This window comes from Lutra lutra, chromosome 15 (assembly GCF_902655055.1).
Source record: "Lutra lutra chromosome 15, mLutLut1.2, whole genome shotgun sequence".
NCBI lineage: Eukaryota > Metazoa > Chordata > Mammalia > Carnivora > Mustelidae > Lutra > Lutra lutra.
In genome coordinates this window covers 4,421,743-4,437,471 of record NC_062292.1, presented here as the reverse complement: position 1 = coordinate 4,437,471, position 15,729 = coordinate 4,421,743, and the positions used below count along the sequence as shown (strand labels likewise).

Genomic DNA, 15,729 nt, shown 5'->3' with positions numbered 1-15,729 from the left:
AAAGTTTCACTTACTTCCCTTACTGCAATACACTGTGGTAATTTCTAGCCTACTTCGTCTGTTTAAAATGCTGAACCTGACTCATGAAACTGTTTTTTCTGACTCACATTTGACAAACACTGATAAATTCCAGATAATTACAAACATTTAAAGAAAAAACTATGAAATTTAATAAGTTAACACTTCTAATCAAGATTTATTTCTAATACTGTTAATAATATATAAATTATTTTAAAAGTAAGTCTTTGACATCAAAAAATATAGAGGGGAAGTCATTTTTTTTTTTTTTAATTTATTTATTTGACAGAGAGAGATCACAAGCAGGCAGAGAGGCAGGCAGAGAGAGAGGAGGAAGCAGGCTCCCTGCTGAGCAGAGAGCCCGATGCGGGGCTCGATCCCAGGACCCTGAGATCATGACCTGAGCCGAAGGCAGCGGCTTAACCCACTGAGCCACCCAGGCGCCCCGAGGGGAAGTCATTTTAACTATTAAAATTAATAGAGTACTAAATAACTACTGTGTTCATGGGTCAGAAGATAATATTGTTAAGATATCAATTCTCCAAACTGATGTATAAATTCAACAAAATCTAATCAAGATGCAAACAGGTTGTTTTTTGTAGATACTGACAAGCTGATTCTAAAATCCGTATTAGCCAGAACAGTTTTGGAAGAGATGAACAAAGTTGGAAGATTCACACTACGTGACTTCAAGAGTTCCTATAAAGCTACAATAATCTCCAACAGTCTGGTATCAGCATAAAAAAAGATGAACAGAATAAAAAAGAAGTCCTGAAACGCACCCATATATAAACACACACACACACACACATACACACACACACACACACACACACACACACACATATATAAATATATGTTCAATTGATTTATATTTATACATAAAACGTTTAGAAGAAAACTGAGGAAAAATTCTTGGTGACTCTGGGTAAGGGGAAGATTTTATAGAGCAAAGAGAAAACAGATAAATAGGTTTTAACAAATTAAAAACTTCTGCTCTTCAAAAGACACTTTTAAGAGAATGATAAAACGAGTAACAAACTGGGAGAAAAATTTGCAAAGTACATCTCTAATAAAGGACTTATATTTTGAATACATTTTAAGTAACTCTCAAACTTCAATTAAAAAAAAAAAAAGACACTAAAGAGGAAATTTGTATGGAACCACAATTGGATTGTGTTATACTTTAGAGTTTTAACTAGCAGTAAAATGCACTAAACTCTGAAACCTCAGGCCTCCTCGCTTCATCCCACCATCCCCTAGTCCCAGATAAACTTTTAGAAAAGTATAAAATTTCTTCATTATAGTAACACACTGTAAAAACTTTTAATAAACATCTGGATACTACAATACTGAAATTGTGTGATACTGAAATTGTTTCCTTAAAATCAACAAGACAGAGTAATGGCCGATATTACCAATCATACTGCATCACAGACAACAGACAGAGGAAAAAAAAGAAGAAATGAAAAGGTATAAGGAATAAAAAGAAGAAACAGAACCGTTCTTATCTGCAATCAATTAGATTAGCTGTGTAGAAAACCACAAAAGATTTGAGTTTAACAAAGCTGCTTAAAAAAAGGCCACTGCACTTCTACCACATATACACACACAGACTTGGAAATGTAACAGGAATAATGCTCAAGACATTTTCTCTGGAGGAAAAACAGATGCTAATAGCTAGGTAATTTCCCAAATATGACATCACATAATAGGCTTATATCATCAACTATCAGGGGAAAGAATGAACCAACACTACTTATCCTTCTTACCAGCAAGAGCCTATAAAATTCAAAAGAAATTTATATAAAAAGTAAGTAAGAGTTGAAGATGACCAACCTGCTCCTCTGCTATTCTTGAAGTATTCTGAAGTTTTACTATTGTTTTATTAAAAGCCTTCTGCATTTCCTCCATTTGTTTTCGGTACCTGTGGAGCAAGAAAGGATTTATTAAATAGCTTTAATTTCTTATTCATTAACTTATTACTGGAAACACACTTCTGATTTCAGTATGTGAGATAAATATACTTTTTTTAAAATGACTCTTACTGAGGCCTGGAACACTTACAAAGGTAATATAAAGAGATCCCTTAGGTATCTCCTTCCTTAACATCAATTCTCCATATCTCACTACTATGTAAGATCAGTCACATATGTGATCAATCAATTTATGACAAAGGAGCCAAGAATATAAAATGGGGAAACAACAATCTCTTCAATAAATGGTGTTGGGAAAACTGGACAGCCACAGGCAAAGGAATGACAGTGGACAACTATCTAACACCATACACAAAAAGTAACTCAAAATGGATTAAACACTTGAATGTAAAAGAGAAACGGTGGTAAGCATCTTGACACTGATCTTGGTGATGATTTTTTTGGATTTGACAACAAAAGCAAAAATAAACAAGTACATATCAAACGAAAAAGTTTCTGCATAGCAAAGGAAACCATTAGAAATAAAAAGGCAACTTGCCAAATGGGAGAAAAACTTTGCAAATCCCATATCTGATTGAGTTAATATCCAAAATACATAAAGAACGTGTAACACCCAGTAATAAAAAATTAAAGAATCCAGTGGCAGAGGACCTAAACAGACCTCTTCCACAAAGTTATATGGATGGCCAACAGGTACATGAAAAGATGCTCAACATCACTAATCATCATGGAAATGCAAATCAAAACCATAATGAGATCACCTCCCATCTGTCATAACAGCTATTGCCAAAAAAGAGAAGACGAAGCACATGTCGGCAAGGATGTAGAGGAAAGGGAACCCTTGTTGGCAGAAATGCAAATTGACGCAGTCACTCCGGAAAACATAAGCAGGTTCCTCAAAAATTAAAAATAAAACTTATTTATGATCCAGTAACTTGACTTCTGAGTATTTATCTGAAGAAAATGAAAAAACACTAAGTTGAAGAGATATATGTATCCCCATGTTTACTGAAGCATTATGTACAACAGCCAAGCATGGAAGCAGCCTAAGTGTTCATCAAAGGATAAATGGATAAAGTAAATGCGGTATCTGTATACGATGGAGTATTATTCAACCACAAAAAAGGAAATCTTGCCATTTGCCAACAACAAAATGGATGGATGGACCTTGAGAGCATTATGCTAACTGAAATAAGTCAGAAAGAGACAAATATCATACAATCTCATTTATACGTGGAAATACAAATAATAATGAGAATAATACCCTCAAACTCATAAATACAGAGAACAAATTGGTGGTTATCAGAGGTAGGGGATGGGAGATGGGAGAAATGGGCAAAGGGGGTCAAAGGTACAGATTTCCAGTTATAAAATGTGTAAGTAAAGGGGATGTAATGTACAGCATGGTAACTACAGTTAATAATACTTGGTATTTGAAAGTTGCTAGGAGAGTACATCTTGAAAGTTCTTGTCACAAGGAAAACATCTTGTAACTCTGTGGTTATGAATGTTAACTAGACTTACTGTGGTAATCATTTCACAATATTTACAAATATTAAACCATTATGTTGCATACCTGAAATTAATGTCAATTATATCTCAGTTAAACATAAAAAAAATTAGTGATCTGTGATTCCTTTGTGGGGGCAGTTAGGGTAGGGAGAAACAGGTAGGAGGTACTTTTTCTTTTTTAAGATTTTATTTATTTGAGAGAAATCACAGCACATGTGTGGGGCAGGGGAAGGGAAGAGGGAGAGAGAGAAGCAGACTTCCCACTGAGCAGGGAGCCTGATGCGGGGCTAGATCCTAGGACCTAAAATCATGACTTAAGCTGAAGGCAGACACCTAACCAGCTGAGCTGGCCAGGTGCCCCAAGTAGGAGGTATTTAAGTGGGCACGCACATACATGCACCCACAATTTGCCACTAAATTGTCTGTATGGGTTAGGAGGAAAGCCATTATAATATAATGGTGACCTTAGTGCCATCTCCTTAGTAGCATTTTCATTTAAAAGAAGAAGGGGAAGGTGGTGTTTCAGACGTTCTAGACACTTAGTGCCTAGGTGGTTGCAAAATGTTAGAGGAGAAGCCCTGAGGACACCGGACACTTAAGGGATAAAAAAGACTAAAGAGGTATAAAAAAAATGGAGAACTGTGCCTGGGGTCCCTAATCATTGCACAAGCATGCTGGCACTTATGAGCACAACAGCATGAATTATCACAACCAGAACTAGGATTCTAGGACTTCTCTGAAAGACTACAGATGTTGCCTAATCATCCAATTCAGTCCACTCTAGTCTTCACTGATTTAAACTCTTGATATTTTGTCTAGTTCCACTAAGAGCTTCAATAGCTAATGTTTTTATAGATATTACATACACAGTATAGATAAATGTTATATAATTTTCACATGAGTACTATGGTAACCAAACAGTAGAAGGGGCTAAAGTTACAATAGAAGAAAGGAGAAACTGATTGAAGATAATTAAAACGTGTTGTCACCCTAATATATAAAGGTATTACATCACTCAGTACTTCTAAAAAAGAAAATCAGTTCTCTAAGTCATTGATCGACATTCAAGTAACACTCTCCACAGCTAAACGGTACTACTACTATATCGTAAGATAATTAATCCTCGACTCCTCTATTCAGAAATCATCCTATGCTACTCATCTTGCCAAGCAGACTGTGCTAACTGATAATAAGGCTTACCTTTGGCTAAGCTCCTCCAGATAGCGGCCACTGAGAGACATGTTGACTTCTAAGGCTTTTATACGATTATTAAGTCTCATAAATACTGACTCCTTTTGGTTTGACCCATGTACAAGATTTCCATTAGTGTATCCTAGATCTGTCGAATTTTGCAATTCAGCATAGAAGTCTGTAGCTGTCCTCTGTAGCCCTCTTAAAAGGGCATCTTCCGGAGACTGTTCTTCCTCTTTTACTTCAGGTAATGAAGAAGAATCCGGAACAGGAGTCAAGACTTGCTTTGGTGTGTCAGCTGTGTGCATTCTGGCTTCCCCATCTTCACCGTCTGGTATAGTAGCTGTGTTTACAGGTGGCACTATTGTTTCAGATAGCTTTGTGACAATGTGCATGGAGCTTGTATCTTCTTTTACAATATTATCCATTACTTCATTAAGTTTATCTGTTTCATAGATCACAGAAGGCTTCTCCATAGAACTAAAACTCTCAGACTTTTTTTCTGTCTCATTATCACCCTCAACAGAAGTCTCCTGACGGATCACCTGAGATGGTGTAGGTCCTGCCTCATATTTAAAAGGCTCAGATACTTCTGTTTTAGATAATGAATGGATTTCTGGAGTAACATCTAAGAGAAGAGACTGAGAAAGAGTTTGAGGATGGCTTGGTTCAAGTTCTATTGCATCTGCACTGTGATTAATCAAATCACCCTGATGCATACTACTTAGGTCACCTAGAACAATAGTTTCAGCCTCTTTTTCCTTTTTCTTGCTGTCCAAATCTCCACTCGGGGGTTGCAATACTGAAACATCCACTGATTCTGCAGGAAGTGGTAACGGCAGCTGAGGCAACACAAGATGATCTTTTTCTTTACTCACAGTAGTTCTGCTACGTTGCCGATAAAGAGCAACTCTAACTGAACACCATTCATATATGTATTCCGAAAAACTAGAAATACAGCAAATTGTGGTCAGTTCACTGCAAAATATTTGTGTCTCTGACTCAAACCAGGGTGATGATTCATCCTCCTGTTCACCACTACCCAGAAGGGTCACTGTAGATGGACTTGCCTCCTCTTCTTCCTCTTGAACCAGTTGTACGATTGGACTCTCTTTTGGAGTATCTGGTGATGTTAGCTCTGTATCCTGTATGTGTCCTTCAGTGGTCACATACCTAGAAATACATAATTACATATCTGTACATATTTATAATTACATATCACTTTAATTAGAAGTCTAAAGTTAACATTATGCTAAAAAATCAATGTATCATACATCAAATAAAAGGAAGGCTAGAAATACAGAGGAAACTAAAATTTTTTTTTGGATGAAATGTTCCCCTTCAAGTCATTTTGTTTATAACAAATAAGTACTATTCAGAAATGGTAACAGAAAGGCCATTTATTAAGCGATAAGCCAGAAAACCCAAATCACCGTATTTACTAAACCAAATTTGCTTTTTAAAATGTCTATTTCAGAATTGCTTATACGTGGATTCTAGGAACTAGAATCTGGGATTCTTAATATATGAATGCACTTTGTATTTGAATATCATACTTTCAAAAGGTAGCTAGAAAATTCTTCTGTGGATGACTGGAGGAATTCCAGCATAGCATTACACACACACACACACAATTATCTGCATCTCTCCCTCCCCAAAGTAATCTTAACATCATCTGGGCTAATTTTCCATTATTTAAAGCCAAATACTTAAGAACTCTAATGAAAGTGCTGACTAGTAATAAATACTGCCCCATCTGTACTTAATCCCATCTCTAGGATCTAGAGTCCATATAGAAGGTAGGAGAGTGTGGGGGATGGAGCTGGTAGAAATAGTGCTGTAAACTATAATGTCTGTAGTTTATTCCAAGATAAAAATAAATTTCCAGGTGCAGCCCTTATAGCACAAAAGGTACAAACTGAAAAAATAAAGTCATTTGAATACCAAAAAAAGAAACATCTTCATATATAATTTTCCTACTCTGACAAATTACTAAGAATTCCAGGAAATGTCTTTGAATAAAAACTAATATCAGAGTAACAAAGGTAGCAATAAAATAGTATCTAAAAGCTAGATCATCTTGCTGGTAACAACTGGACAAAACTAAAACATAATTAGACTATGCTTCCTAAATAGATGATATACAGATACGTGGTCTCTAACGACATCTCTTACATCTTTACTGCTTACTATCTACAACAGAAATAATGACAGTAAAAAGGAGCAGTGTCTGAAGAAATGGAGGGAGAAAAACTAAAGTGAATTAATTTGGTACAAATTAAGCTACATACCATTACATATATCCTAATCAGAGCTATATTTTAAAAAAACTCAAAGGTGGAAAGAAGTAAGTGTTTTCATAGTAACTTTAACAGTGACACCCTATCACAGATTCTTTCATTTTCATTTATCTTCTTCAAAGGACTGCCATACAGTCATCAGAAAGATTTAAAACAAATATAAAGAAACATTAAATTAAAAAGTAAGCAATTACATTAAAAAAATCTATTAAAATCAAACTAATAGAGAAAAGTAAAAACTACTACATTAGCCTGATGTGGTATCTTTCAACAAATATTCATATGTATATATAGAAGGGAGTGTGTATATATGTGTGTGTGTCTGTGTGCGTGCATACACATATACGAAGTGAAATCAGTTTCCTTTAGTTCTGAAAAATAAGACATATATGTGCTGCTAACTGAAGAAGCCTAGTGCTAAAACTGGGACTAGCAGACACACTCCACATAATTAGAAACAATACCAAGAATGTCCCTATCCTAAATAGATTTCTAGGAATCAATGACATAGACTGCTGTATTTTCTCTCTAGTCATCCAATGAATATCTTTAATCACTTTCCGAATAAACACAGAATACAAATTTGTCACTGTGCCCTTCAAACCACAAAAAATCTCATTTTTAAAACAGAATGGTATTTAGGAATTATAATTCAAACCATACCCACTGCACGTTTCATTATACATCTCCTGTTCAAATATCCCATCCTGTTAAGCAGAGTTCTAAGAGGAAAAGCTTTCAAAATTTTACAGGGTACATCTAATGAAACACACATAAACTTATAATAAACATACCCAATTATCCAGTCTATGAGCTTATCTGTTATAGATAAGAAGTTCACAGAGCAAAAATCTTAATCATCTCTAGTAGAAAAGACTAAAAAAAACGGGGGTATTTTATGTCAACTACATGACAGACATGTCTTGTCCAAAGTGCCCCACTGCAATCCGGGAGAAGACCTCTATCTAGTTCAATTTAAGAAAGTAAACACTCTAAGAGTTTGCTGTGAGACAAACAAATAATTTAAGAATCACTGCTCTAGGAATTTCAGGCACCCTTTATAGCTTTCAAGGCACAGCACAGGTACTTATTCAATGCTTTTAAATTTGAATTTAATAAATGCAAGCTTTTAAAATTTGTCCTCAAACCTATACCTACAGAATTAAGCCAATTATGTGCAATAAGAAAAGGATTCAGTGTTGTGAATAATAGAAATTATATATAGTATCAAAACAACAAACATTTGGTCTGGAGTGAAGTGCATTCCTGGTACCCAAAAGCAACTTAGAGATATTTTAAGTGGCTGTGGAATGCCTGTCCCATGACTCAGAGCTTTCTATAGATAATCATTTCACACATAAATCCAAGTACCCTTCTGTGTACTAGTACAATTAGCTCTCCATTTTAAAAGAACTCTAATATCGCAATAGAACTTACTCAGGTGATGGAACAGGAGTTGAAACAGGAGCTAAGTCGGGCATTTTAGATGCAGCTGTGGCAGTGGCATTCTCAGATATACTTTTATTTCCTATTTTAAGAAAGATACCCATGTTGAGTTTAATTTTAAAAAACTATACCATGAAGATATTTCACTATAACAAATAAAGAACTTTAGTTTCTGGGGGAGGAAAAAAAGTCAAACAGGTTTGCTACTGCAGACTTTATTTTCTTCCATCAAAGTTCTTTTAGAAAGAAATGATCATACAAAATCAGAACTACAAATAATGCATATTCTTTCTCAACTTTTCAGACAATTTAAGCAAGTCAAATGACTATAAATTTTGTGTAATCTTATATGATTAACATGCCTTCTAGACACCTAAAGGAGTTACTAAAGAGAATGAGAAGAAATGTATTGGTCATTTTAAGTTTACACTTAGAACTAACTATTTTCTAAGAACAAAAAAGGCAAGATGGCTTATCCTTGCTATCAATACTCTTATCTGGCATTCTGTGGAGAAAAAAAAAAAATCACTTTTTAAATTGAGTAGTTATTTGATAAAAGCATGCATGAAGTACCACTAGAAAGCTTCAGGAAAGAGGTAAGGGATAAAATTATTACTTCTACAGCAGGAAGAGTCAAAAAAGAAATTCATGAATTTTATATAGTCAGGATTATATTATAAGAGAGAACTTGTGAAATTCAAATAAACAATGATTAACAGAAGATTGGAAGTCTCTTTGATTCATTTTTAGATTTCTAAATGAAAAATTAAGTTCCTTGGCTTATTAATTAATTTTCCTAACTAGAATGACCCTTGGAGTATCAGATATTTAAAAGTCCCATAAAATGATTAGGTACCTTCTGTCAGGTCTTCAGTTTTTGCTCCCAGAATATTAGCGGCAATATTCACCATATTTAGAATGGCATCTAAAACAAAATTCAATCAGAAAAAATACCAATACACCTAAAAATTCTTATATAGCTTAATATCAGATAGTCCAGAAACCATTTATAATGGTCTTTTTGCATTTTTTGGGACTAATTACCTTTTTGTTCATCTTACTACGTAAGTCCAATATAGGACACAAATTTCAGCCAAAAAGTATAAAACATAAAACTGAATTTTTACGTTCAGAAGGAATTTAAAACTTAATTATACTTTTTTGGTTAACCTCCCCAAACCTTTTGCTAAGACACTATCTTCAGCATATTATAAAATAATTCAAATAAAGTTCAACATAAAGCCTCTATTGGAGCAGGGAAAAAAAAATGTGACAACCAAAATTAGTATTTACAGAAAAGCTTGTTTCTCTTTAACAAGTTCCTACAGTTTAAAACAAAAACAAGCTTGAAGTAGTTTTTCCTAAACAGGTGATTTTTATAGATATAAATAAAATGGGAAGATTACTACCCAAAGGAGAGCAGGAAAATTTTATTTTCAACTATGAACATATTTTATTTATTGATAATATGGTTAAATCCCAACTTGATACACAAAGAATCAAATTTCTTTGATAATTTTTAATGATGCTTAATGGGATAACATAGGACACAAAATCTTTTTTTTTTTGGGTGGGTATGGGCATGGGCAGGTTAAGTCAAAGTCCTAAAACTCTCAATGCTGTAGGGAAGGCTATCGGCATACCTGCGAATTCTGCCTCTCTTTCTCAAGAGCATACTTGGATGATGAGTAAAGTAGCAAAAACTTTAACTTCTGAATAAATAGCCAAAGGCCCATGAGTGTCACAAAATGCCCAACTCCATAAAAAGCTGGTGCTAAGAATAGGTTGCTTCCGTCTATGAGATAATTTTAAGGGAAATTAATTTCCATCCTCAGTCTATCTCTACCATTCTACTAGAAGTTAATTCATCTATTTTATCAGATTTTTCTCCTATTAAAATATTAAGCTCTGGCAAGAGCTACATATTAAGTCTCATCAGTTCTATCTGTCTTGTTTTCCTTTCCTAAGAGACCCATAGGGTTTTCATCACACTCAGTGAAAATCATAGATGTGAAAAGTAGGAAAGGATCTAAGGGAGGAAAAGCGAACACCCTCTCCGGAAAACGGAGAGGAAGCCAAGCACTGTCACCTGGAGCTGATCCACATGTTTTATGGCAGGAGAAAAGAGTAAGAAATTTTAGACCATTCAAAGTGATAACTGGGAGTCATAAATTTCTATCTTTACAAAGCACAGGAATGATATTTTGTTCCAATCACTGGTATAACACACAGAAGCTTCACTCTTGCTTCATAGTAAATGGCTAGGATTTTAGGTAACCTTGCCCTTCCTTTGGCCAAACAAACTAGTAAACAAAGCAGCAGCAAGATTCTAAAGCATGAGATAAAAACAAGAATGGAAGCACCGTATTTCCACACAAACCAAGATAAAGGAGCAATGGAGACTCTTTTATTTCCACAAAAGTCCACCTTAATGTCAACCAATGCCGCAATAGTATCTGATCTTCTACTTAGCCTGACAGCTAACGTTCTGTCAAATGGACTGCTTCAGAGAATCCAAATTCTGGAATCCAATCTACATTCTAAAGTCCTTTGTGCTTCAAAGAGCACTCTTAATCACATAACAGATTTTTGGCATTTAAATTCTGGGGCATTTATTGTTAAAGAATTCAAGAACAGAATATATCTGTGGATCTGTGTAAAGAAAGCAGCTTTAGAGTATTATTTTTTTAACCTAAACATAAAGAAGATTTATACCATCCTTCATTAAAAATACTACTTATCATAATTTCAGGGGGCTACTTGGTAACAAAAGCAAAATTTGGCAAATTTCTACATTCTCAGTCCATCTAAAAAATAATTTTGCTTCTGTTCAGAGCACTGCCAAATGTAGTCTTATTTTGTCTTTTGAGAGAGAGCAGCTTTGTGAATATTCTATTCTGACCATTCCCAATTCGCATACAAACACACGATAGCTTGTCATAATGTGGCCACTAAAAAAACCTCCTGAATAGGCTAAGGTAGTAATTTGGTATATAGTACCAAACTCAACATTTATCCTTAATTTCTTCCAGAGTAGTCAACTCCTTTATCTTTGAGCAGGGCACTATTCATCAATCTCATTCTGTCGGGAATGAAATTCTCCCCAGGGACCATCAACGTATAATACTCCGTCTCCAGCACACCAAGGCTCCTTTCGATATGGAAAACAAACTACCTATGCTACAACATAAAAAAAACAAGCCAACAAAGTTAACTATTTCCTCCCATGTGTATTTAGATACCTCTGCTGCACGCCCACCCTCACCCTCCCTTCTCCTTCTAGGTCTTTAAAATATATACATTCATAAAAAATACTTTCATGTAAAAGAACACAAAAACTGTACTTTGTCTTAAACATATACACAGAAACCTGGCCTTTAAGCAATTCTACAAAATGCAGACCATATTTAGGAGTAAAGGTAGACTTGCAAGAATATCAAAGTAGAGAAAGGTCTGGAAAATCAACATGACAAAGTACAAGGAAAGCAGAATGATACTAAGAATTTTTTGTTCATGTAAAATATTCAAATGTTCTGGTTCAAGAATGTAAATAAAAGAATCAAGCAGAAGAGCTGCCATAACTGGCACATATACAAAGTCAAGAATGCTGCTTTCTCTGACGGAGAGGTTTCTCCCTTTTTGGTAGCTAAGAAAATTATATAATGTCAAGAATGTCCAAATATTCAGTATGTATGCTCTTTGACAACCAAGTTCCAACAGAATCAATGTACTCTGGTGACATGTATTTCCCGTAACTACTAACTGCTTAATACCAAAAGGAAAAAGGAGTTTATGTTAATATTAAAGCCACAGGGGAAAAAAAAAGAGGTTGGGGGAGGCACCAGGGTGGCCCAGTCAATTCAGTGTCTCACTCTCGATATTGGCTCAGGGTTGTGAGATCGAGCCCCTAATGTGTTAGGCTCTGTGCTGGGTATGGAATCTGCTTAAGATTCTCCTCTCCCTCTACCCCAGGTTATTAAAAAAAAAAAAAAAAAAAAAAAAAGAAATTAAACCCACAGAATTCTGTTTCAGAGCCACTGTCTAAATTTAAAAGGTACATCAGATTCAAAATTGGCCAATTTCAAGCTGATTCATAAAGAGTGATGATGAGGGGCGCCTGGGTGGCTCAGTGGGTTAAGCTGCTGCCTTCGGCTCAGGTCATGATCTCGGAGTCATGGGATCGAGCCCCGCATCGGGCTCTCTGCTCAGCAGGGAGCCTGCTTCCTCCTCTCTCTCTGCCTGCCTCTCTGCCTGCCTGTGATCTCTCTGTCAAATAAATAAATAAATAAAATTAAAAAAATAAAAAAAAAAGAGTGATGATGACAGTCAAATTCAGATATTTCAGTGCCAGAGAGTAGCTCTTTCACCTGATTCAACTGTTATTTACTGCTTAAATGTTATACCACCTTGCAGGTGGTACCAAAGTCAGGCTCAGAAATAGTCCCAGACTCTCCATAAGGACAAGTATAGAACACAGCTCTGTAAGGTTGTGTCCATAACCTTCATGACACCAGTCTTATCACTGCCAGCTACTACTGGCTCTTTTTTCTGAAACTTCAAGAGATGGAGATCTTTTTAAACCCTATTTTCTATGGTGTTGGCTTAGCTGACATCTTCCCACCCTCTCTCCCTCTCACTAAACAAATTCTTTCAACACTGGAACACTGAAAGGTAAATAGAACCATAAAAAGAAAAATAAATGATATGTTACCAAGAAACATATCTCTGAGGAAAAAGATCCCAAAGTAGGATATAAAAAAGATTCTTTATCTAATTAATACAAATAATACCTTGGTCAATGAAGTGATTACCAACAGGGAAATGCTCTCTATGTAAACTGAGTTTTGTCTAGGAGTTCATCCCATACGAATACAGAAAAAGAAACCAAGGATGTCAACAGGATTTTCCTCTACCCAAAACTATATAGTAAGGCATTCTCTTCCCTAACAGTCTGGGGCTATTTTCTGACTCCATAAAATTAACGATGCTTCTACACAGCTAATTAATGTAAGATCACGGAGTATGATGACTACCACACAGCACAGATTTTTTAATACAAATCTGAGAACATGAACAACAATAATATCCAGATAGATACAACAGCATCATGTTTTCACTCTTAAAAAAAAAAAACAATACCCCATAGGAGTGAATGAAGAACCTACTTTTAATGCTGTCATCAACTAGATAGCTAAGAATGCTACTTAAAAGTAATCACTAATCTACAGAAAGTCAGCTGACTAGCAAAAGTAAACAAAGTATACTGAGCTAATATGCAACAAAGTTAAATATTACATAAAGGGTTCCTCTTCTACAGGTATTTTTAGCATTCTTCTTCCTATGCCTTAAAAAGCCCACTGAAGACTAGTTTTCTATGGAGAGGACAAGGGGAAGAAGGGAACAGAAAAATGAAAAGATGGAAAAAACCAGAGGCAACACCTAGTTCCATATACCATAGCTATACAAAATATCTACCAAAATATATATACTAAAACCTAAAAAGATATAAAGAGACAATATACACAAGAGACTGGGATTGAAGCAACTCAACTTACTAAAAGAAGGAAGGAAAAGGCACAAGAAATTAGTCATCGATCTCACGAAGATTTACTTTTATTATAATCAACCATTAATCTCAAATAAAAACAAAACTCCTTCCAGTATTTTATGTTCTTTACAAATAACCAAAAATAACAACCATTAAAATGTACCTACCTGAATTATAAAAATAAAAATAAACTGTCAGTTGGTAATGGTCTTTCCAAGAGTCTCCTTAGCCAGCTTACCACTAGGTTCAGATAATAGGCTGGCACGACAAAAACTGAACTAGTATCTTAGTCATTATTTCTTTAGTTTACAAAGAGTATATTATTATTATTTTATTATTATGATGATGATTGTTACTGCTTGAGAATCATTATTATCATGGAAAAGAACAGCCTTTATGTTTGTAATTAATTAGGAAACTAACCACAGTCATAGGTCAATGATTCCTTGTTTGCTAGGATTTCACTGATGCCTACTACCTCTGAACTACCATTCGAATTCCTTTCCCATCTAGCAAGACTATCCAGATACTTCTACTCATATAGTCTGGACCTCTTTAATAATTCTTTCCCCAAGTAAATTCATAGTCCATTCTCCTAAGGAATTTGCTTTAAAATATAAGCACTTAAGGTAAGAAAACAAACGCATTTTTTCCTTTCTTTTCATCCACCCTTCTTATTTTCTCTCTATAGAAATACATTTCAAAGCCATTATCTTTGATTTCAACTCAAGTTCAATACTTGGGGGGAAAGGGGCTTCCTAAACTATATACCACAACAAAATATCCACATATGTCAGGGGAAAAAAAAGTTGGGAAATATTTTGATAGTGTCTAAGAAAATCCCCAAATACTCACTCGTAGCAGAACCAAGAAGATTTTTTGAGGATTTATCCTCCCCAGTATTATAATCCAGTGGATAATCTGTTTAAAGAGAAAATGAAAGTAATTACCCTGGGAACTATCTCCAATAATATATTTAAAAGCTCAAATTATGTCCTGTCAAAGTCAGCTGGCACTTAAAGCATATTTTATAATAAATATTCACTATACATCTAAAATATGTTCCCAAAAGTAAACGAGATTCAGAAGCCATTTATCAAACTGATAAGCCAAGGAAAATAATTCCACTGCTTACCAAAATTTTAATCACATTTGTAAGACTTTATTAACTTTTCCATGTACTTTACCAACCCCTGGTAAATGTCTTCATTTCACTTACAGGAAAATTAAAGAAGGTAAAAATTCCATTTTTCAGGCTATGATTTAAGATCTCCTAAATCAGGACTTGCTTGATAAAGTATAAATGGAGGGTATCATAAAATCCTCTCCTATCCCTTCAGACTATGAGACTTTAAAAAAGCAAAAAATATACGTAATAGTCACGTGTCTTAAAGTCACTTACCATAGTCCTCATCATATAATTCTTGACGTTCTGACTGATACTGGGAATCAGCAATCTCTTCATATTCTTCAACCATGCTAGTGCCAAATACCCTGTTAACAACAACTCCATTAAAGACTTTCGAAACAAAACAGAGTTAAGAGTCATCTCTTCATAATAAATGACAAAATACATTAACTTTGGTCATTTTTTGAGGGCCATTAGCTTTTGGACTCCAAAATAATGACTGTTTCTCAACCTGTAGTCATCCATCCACTGTTTCCATTAAAATTTTATCTATTCAAGGCATTTAAAAATGTGATGGCCAGTTTTATCAGTCCAGGAATTTTCCATATATTATCATCATAGCAAAATACAAAGCAAGCTAGACCAGAC

The 15,729-nt window shown here is 34.9% G+C and overlaps 1 protein-coding gene across 7 annotated transcripts in view; it reads right to left on the bottom strand.

Annotated features, from left to right (window-relative positions):
- The window catches only part of SUCO (SUN domain containing ossification factor), a 97,218-nt gene that overhangs the window by 22,177 nt on the left and 59,312 nt on the right, over positions 1-15,729 (bottom strand). For all 7 annotated transcript variants that reach the window (XR_007123014.1, XM_047704645.1, XM_047704647.1 and 4 more), the window contains 6 exons: positions 15,355-15,446; positions 14,808-14,873; positions 9,261-9,329; positions 8,396-8,486; positions 4,668-5,831; positions 1,858-1,945 (listed from right to left, as the gene is read on the bottom strand). Coding sequence is in view for 6 of the 7 variants with exons in the window: in XM_047704645.1 (XP_047560601.1) it covers positions 1,858-1,945; positions 4,668-5,831; positions 8,396-8,486; positions 9,261-9,329; positions 14,808-14,873; positions 15,355-15,446 (1,570 nt within the window). In the remaining variant the exon portion in view is untranslated. The remainder of the gene's footprint in view (positions 1-1,857; positions 1,946-4,667; positions 5,832-8,395; positions 8,487-9,260; positions 9,330-14,807; positions 14,874-15,354; positions 15,447-15,729) is intronic.